The sequence below is a fragment of the Melanaphis sacchari genome, unplaced genomic scaffold (genome assembly GCF_002803265.2).
Source record: "Melanaphis sacchari strain LSU unplaced genomic scaffold, SCAv2.0 Contig799_pilon_pilon, whole genome shotgun sequence".
NCBI classification, from domain to species: Eukaryota; Metazoa; Arthropoda; class Insecta; order Hemiptera; family Aphididae; genus Melanaphis; species Melanaphis sacchari.
The window spans coordinates 1-6852 of NW_020271558.1; the positions used below are offsets into that span (position 1 = coordinate 1).

At 24.8% G+C, this 6852-nt stretch overlaps 1 protein-coding gene across 1 annotated transcript; it reads right to left on the reverse strand.

Annotated features, from left to right (window-relative positions):
• Window positions 1–3: 3 nt before the first annotated feature.
• On the reverse strand, window positions 4–4760 carry LOC112601467 (maltase A3-like; the record flags this gene model as incomplete). The annotated part of the gene is made up of 11 exons (XM_025349108.1): window positions 4615–4760; window positions 3875–4080; window positions 3613–3792; window positions 3366–3541; window positions 3024–3149; window positions 2171–2415; window positions 1881–2076; window positions 1446–1692; window positions 433–628; window positions 204–347; window positions 4–105 (listed from the first exon to the last, which is right to left on the reverse strand). Coding segments are annotated over exons 2-11 (1793 nt in total), but the record flags the coding sequence as incomplete, so codon positions are not given.
• Window positions 4761–6852: the final 2092 nt, after the last annotated feature.

Below are 6852 nucleotides of genomic sequence, written 5' to 3' on the forward strand. Positions count from 1 at the left end.
ATTGTCGGTGTTTCAGTTGCAATATATTTATCTGTTAATACGACTACAGATTGTGGTCTTAGTGTTAATGGATTGCCAGACGATGATACGGTTGATACGATGTTTCTAAAAGAGAAATAGCAAAAAATTTAGTAAAAAAAAAAATTTTAAAACTGTTTAGTTGTAATGAAAAAATATTTTTTTTCTTCAAAAATTCCAATTACCCTGGTCTGTATATGGAATTTTCACTTCCTAAATATACGTATAATTCGTTTTTGAGGTCATTCACGACATTGGACAATATGACGGTTTCAGTTTCACTGCCAAAATTCATTACGACCAAATACGATTCATGTTCCAATAATGACCTGGAAAAGAAAATAAAATAAACTAAAATCAATTAACAAAAAGAATAAACAACGTTATTTTATAAACAATTTGAAATATGATTACCGTTTTAAAATATAAATCGATTTAGTGATATTATATGTCTGAAGATCACCATTTTTTAATGTATCGGTTTTTCGAAGTTGAGACATTTTTTTATAAAAATTATAGTTGCTAGTTGGAATTTTTTTCTGATCTTCAACGTTAACTTTATAATAATTTGGGTTTACTGGTAACCAAGGTTGCTTTTCTTCGGTAAATCCTAAAGCATTCAATGGAGTACAAATTAAATGTTATTATGAAAACATTATTCGGTTTAAAATCATTTTTAAACGGTTAGTATAATTATTTTAAGTATCCACTTTGATTATAGATTTATAGTAATTTAATCATAGTTTCAACTACTTCTTAAACTTTACAAATAATCCTTGAATTTTTGGTTAAAATAGTTCTCGTAGTTTTTGCAAACATAATATATTTATTTTACAATCACATTTTAGTTGTATTTGAGTTTTATTTAATTTTAAAATTAACGGTGGAACAGTGGATCTCAAAAAAAAAAAAAAAATTACTGAAAACAATTTGATTTTTGTACGACATAATATAAATTTATATTACTATTAGAGTATAAATAATATGTTTTTAAAATTTGGTGCTCATTTGTTTCGTATTTTCCATGCCTTAAAATAATGTAAAGGTAAATTGTTTTCTATTATTGTATATAAGGTGGGATTAAGTAAGGAATACACCATTTTCGAAATTTCAAGCGAAGTTTAAAAGTTATTATTTACAAGCAGTCATTAAAATGTATTATTCTATTTAACTGTGTTATTACGAATCTTATAGTTGTGAAAATTCGTTAATATTATGTATTTTATATTATCGTGTAACGCATTGCATTCTATAACATATAAACGCTTGTATTAACATGATAATTTTCTGAAGATAATTAAAGCTCCATTGAATTTTTTCGAACAGATTTATTTTTGATATATTACCTAATATTTAAAATATATATATAGAAAGTATATTTGTTTCAAATTAAGCATTAATAGTTTTGTGCAATAATTATGTTATACCTGCGTTTATTGAACTATCCCATTGCATTGGGCATCTTTCATAATCTCTAGACGTAGACGATGTTCCTTTTGCCGAATTATTAGGATCTTTTATTTGATCGGGTCTTACATACGTATTGTCCATACCAATTTCACTTCCATAGTATGTAACTTCTATACCGGGAAGAGATAATTTTAAAGCTGTAAAGAGTGGAACCATTTGAGCACCATATAGTGTTGACAACCTAGGATTGTCATGATTTTCAACCTAAAAAAAATTTTGAATCAAAATCATATAGGTACCATAGTCATTATAAATCTGTAAATGAATTGAATTCGTTTAAATTATATGACAGTTGTCAAACAATACGATATAAAATAATAGTGTTTGAATGTTAGTATAATAAGTATTGTTTTTAATATTTCATTAAAAATAATTTAATTTAAAACACTTACCACCCAGTTGGCCACCTGGTTTTCAGGCATATTATCTAGCCAGTTTCCAATTACTTTTTCTATTGATTCGATTATATTATTTTTATCAAGAACTATTAACCCGAAGTTAAACGGTACTTGAGCACCAGGTTTTGTTGCATTTCCGTAGTATTGCTTTAATACATTTATCGGTGAGTAGGATTCTGTGGCTATAAAACTATTAAAAATATGAGAATTTTTTAATAAAACTGCGAATTAAAAATGAAGATAAGAAGTCATTTTTAAGTTAACATTCTAATATCTTTAATTACCTGGAAATTGATATATTTTTCAATCTCGTTAGATTATCTATGTGTTCTCTCCATTCCATAAGAATATCAATGGTTTCTGGTTGATCTATTGTATATGTATGTTTCAAGCTATCGTAGTTTGTAGAACATTCGTCCTGATTTGTTAAACAAGTTTCATTAAGAAAAGAATCACTTTCATATAAATGCCGGAGAGCATCAAATCGAAATCCAACAACGCCTTTATCCATCCAAAATTCAATTATATCCTTCAATAAACGTGCACAATTAATATATTATGATAATGAAATAGGAATAATTCATTTATTTGATTTTTTCTCCCGTATTACCTACTGACGTAACATTTCAAATACTAGTTTTGAGTTTCTAAATATTAATTGTGTTTATTCAATAAAGGTTTAATAAGTTTTTCATTATCTGGTTTTTTTAAAACATTATAATATCAGCGAGATTTAAATTCACATTAGAAAATATAAATAATAACTACTTATATTTTGATCAAAGCAGAATAACAAAAACAATGACAATATAACCAAGTTATTGGTGATTCGCCTTAAAAGTGCATTAATATGTTATTATTTTTTTTTTTTTATTATTAGATAAACAATCCGCGGCTGCTGTGGCCATTAGATGTAACAATATATACATGGATTTGTATTTACTTATATAAATTATTACACTGTACAAGATAAAGTGAACAGAAGAAGAGCGTTAAACTTATCATTTTGAATTATAAATTAAATGAGAACATATAAATATTGTATGTTATATACATATAAGGTTTGATTATTATATTTGGTCAATGAGGTTATGTATATGTACAAGAAGTACTCTTAATTATTTTTTATTTACTTACCAACAATTCTTTTTGAACATCGGAGTTTCTTATATTAAAATCCGGCTGTTTTGGACTGAATTGATGATAATAAAATTGTTTTCGTTCAGTATTCCAAGTCCAGCCAGAGCCTCCAAATACATTTAACTGTGAAACATTCAATATTCGTACAATATTTATAATTACTATAAAAACAATTTTAACTTTTTCTGCATAATTAGATAACTAATATTAAATTCATGATTATGTATTAAAGCTTTAGTTTCAATAAATATCTAATAAATTGCTTTTAAGAAACGATAAGACTACCAATATAATAGTATTTAGATAAATGTAATTCTGAAATAAATAAATTGTTTTTACCCAGTTATTTGGCGGTCTTGGCTTTATCGAAGAATTACTCATTATTTCCTCTTGGTTTGAAGCGTTACGCCACACGTAATAGTCTGCGTATTTTCCTTCTCGTTTTATTGATTTTTGAAACCATTCGCATTTATAACTTGAATGATTGGGTATAAAGTCAGTTATAAGTTTAAGATCTAAAAAGAAATATTTACATTTATTTATCAATTTCAATGTACTATTGTTTTGACTTTTAGATGACAGTTACTTCTTTTCTTCATTTCTAAAACTAATTCATTAAAATCGTCCATTGTACCATATACTGGGTCTATCATTCTAAAGTCTTCTGCATCATATCCCATATCATCCATAGGTGATTTGAATAATGGACCAATCCATATTGTCTCTATATTAAGATCTGTAAAATGATCTAGTTTCTGTGTAATACCTGAACATTTTGTACACAATTAATAAAAGTTGTTTGAGATTTTCTCTGTTATTTATTAATTAATTAATTCGTATACAAATACCTTTTAAGTCACCTATACCATCTTTGTTACTGTCTTTAAACGATCTTGGATACACTTGATACATTATTGTGTTCGACCACCAATTACTTTCAATCGATTTGTTGACTCGAAAATATAGACCGTTCACTGTTACGCATGTATATGCTATCATCAAAAGCAACAGCACATCAAATGACCTCATTTTGCCTCGAAATATAATAAAGGTCCTGAAAAAATAAAATATATATTATTATTCTATTACTTACATTATATTACATTCATATACAGAAAAAACGGAAGTGTAGCTTTGAAAAAATATAGTATGTTAAAAATGTTAAACAAACATTAAATTAATTTACCAATATTTGAACTATTTTTAGTTTATTTTATTATGTGATCATTATTTATGTTGAAAGTAATGGTCTCTTAATCATTAACATTAATTTATATACATTAGTTTTTTTATTCAATATTTTGGAATTTGATCATTTTTTTTTTATTACTTTTTAAATTTTATTACTCTAATTTCTTTTAATTTATAAATTATGATATTTAAATATTCTTTTTTTTTTTTTAATTTTACATTAGTCTTAAACAAATAAAATTAAAATAGTAAAAAAAATTAAATTAATTTAATCAAAAAATATTGTTTAATTTTTTAAAATTAACTCTATAGTACTTAAATTCATAAAATTTTATTTTGCTACCTATTTAAACATTTTTAATTTAACTAAATAATGTATAATAAATTTTAAACTTACAAAAATCACAAGACAATTTAAACCAAAAATGATTCACTTAATTAGAACTATGGTGTAATATAGCACTATTTTAATGAATGTTTAAGAAAACTGTAAGCTGTGTATAATTGTAAAATGTTCCAATAACTGCACTGCCATGAATGATATTCTCTATTTATATGAGTGCATGTAATGTGTTGAATAAGAAAAAAAAACAAAGGATAATATATTCAAGAACCTAATCACTTATTAATGGTTAAAGCAATTATTTCGTATAAAGATACTTAATTATAAAAATAATCACTGACACTTGGTTATAAAAGATGTGTATTTTTATAAATTTATCATAGACACGTGATAGTCTAATTAATCTAGTATTTTAGTTTATTTTTTTTATTGTTACAGTATAGTATTGAACTTCACTTATTCTGAGTATATTTTTCCCCACTTAATACCTTACCATAGTATCCTTGGTTATAAATTCTAGTATTAAGTTAATAATATCAATAATTAACGACAATACGTAAATAAATAAATAAAATTAACTGATTCAATTGACAGTCGGCACCAATGGTTTTTTATATTAATACGACGAGCTTAGCTTTTGAAGTAACACCAGTTTTAATATTTTTTGCTTAAATTCATTATCTTTATTGTTAAGTTGAAAAAAATCTTGCTAAAATCATTACGAATTTACCAGCAGATTTTTCACTCCAATTAAACACGTTTAGATAAGTGATAACTAGCCTCGTGCTAGGCATTATAACCACTTCAGTGCTAAGCTCATGGATAAAAGTTTTACATTAATACCTGTATTTTAAATTTAAGATAATCTAATGAATGCTCATCACCATTATTACCTCGAAACAATGGTATAATAATTTGTAGGATGGCGCCTCTCTACCAGATCTTACAAGATAAATTAATTTTAAACACAAACATTTTTCAAAGAGCATAAAAAATGTTCATGTTTTATTAATCATTTAAATGAAAACAAAATCTTTGGTTAATTATTTGTTTCTTTACTCGTGAATAACTTAGGTTCATCGTGACGTGAACTTAAAAGGAGGCTCACATAAAATATTTGTTAAATTATAATTTAAATTTGAATAAATATTTTGTAAAAAAATAAATGAATATTGTCAGTATTCTAGGTAAATATTTTTGTATTTAAATATACCTAAATGTTTCATGCATATTTGTACAATGTTTTATTTTTAGAATATGTTTGACTGTTTTTATTTCATAAATTCATGCATTCCTAAAGTTTAATGACATTATGTCTTTTAATTAATCAGTTAACACATAGTTAAATAATATATTATTTTAAATTAACGTTCAACACTTGAATTATAAGACTTTTACATGGTGTTACATACTCGTCTCGTCGGTATAACTCTAAATATTTTTCGCTCTCAAATGTTCGGTACAATTAATTCCTAGTGATGCTAATACATCGTTAAAAATTAAAAATTTTAATAAGTTTATAATGTTACATGCATATTTTATTAAATACACATTCAACGTATCCAGCTTAAGTTATTTTTTTTTTTAATTTACCTCATTACCACAATTAGGCTCTAGTTCAGTATTTTATCAAAACTAAAAACAAAAATGTAATTTTATAGGAATACATATTTTAGATTCTGAACGAGGCAATAAGTAAGTTAATTTTACTATGTGTATTTTTATTTTTTTATTGAATTTTGTGTCTGAAAATACTTTTTAAGAAAAAAAAATTAATAGTTTAATCTTTAAATTGAGGGTGGTTTTTTGATACCTAACTAATTATAATTGGATTTAGTGTTTTAGTAAGAAGATAGAGCTATAGCTTCATTTACAGTTATAATTAAAAATTAATACTTGTAGATAATAGACACTTACAATTCTTAAAACAACAGTATTTTTGCTGTTGATTGGTATTAGTTATTATGACGCAATCGTTATTCAAAATATTTTAATCATTAAAACTTTACTGTTTTTTGAGTATATTATTTATTTTTATACACATATCATAAATAATGTAATCTAATATATAAAAATTTCGTGTCACAAAGTTTGTTACCAAACTCCTCCGAAACGGTTGGACCGATTTTCATGAAATCTTTTATTTATTTTAAGTAAGTATCAGAGAGTGATGTAATAAAACCCTAAACTATACTCCTTCACACATGCACACACACACACACACATATATAAACAAAAATATTATCATTATCATCACTAGAATATTATAAAACTCGTAATATAATATTACTA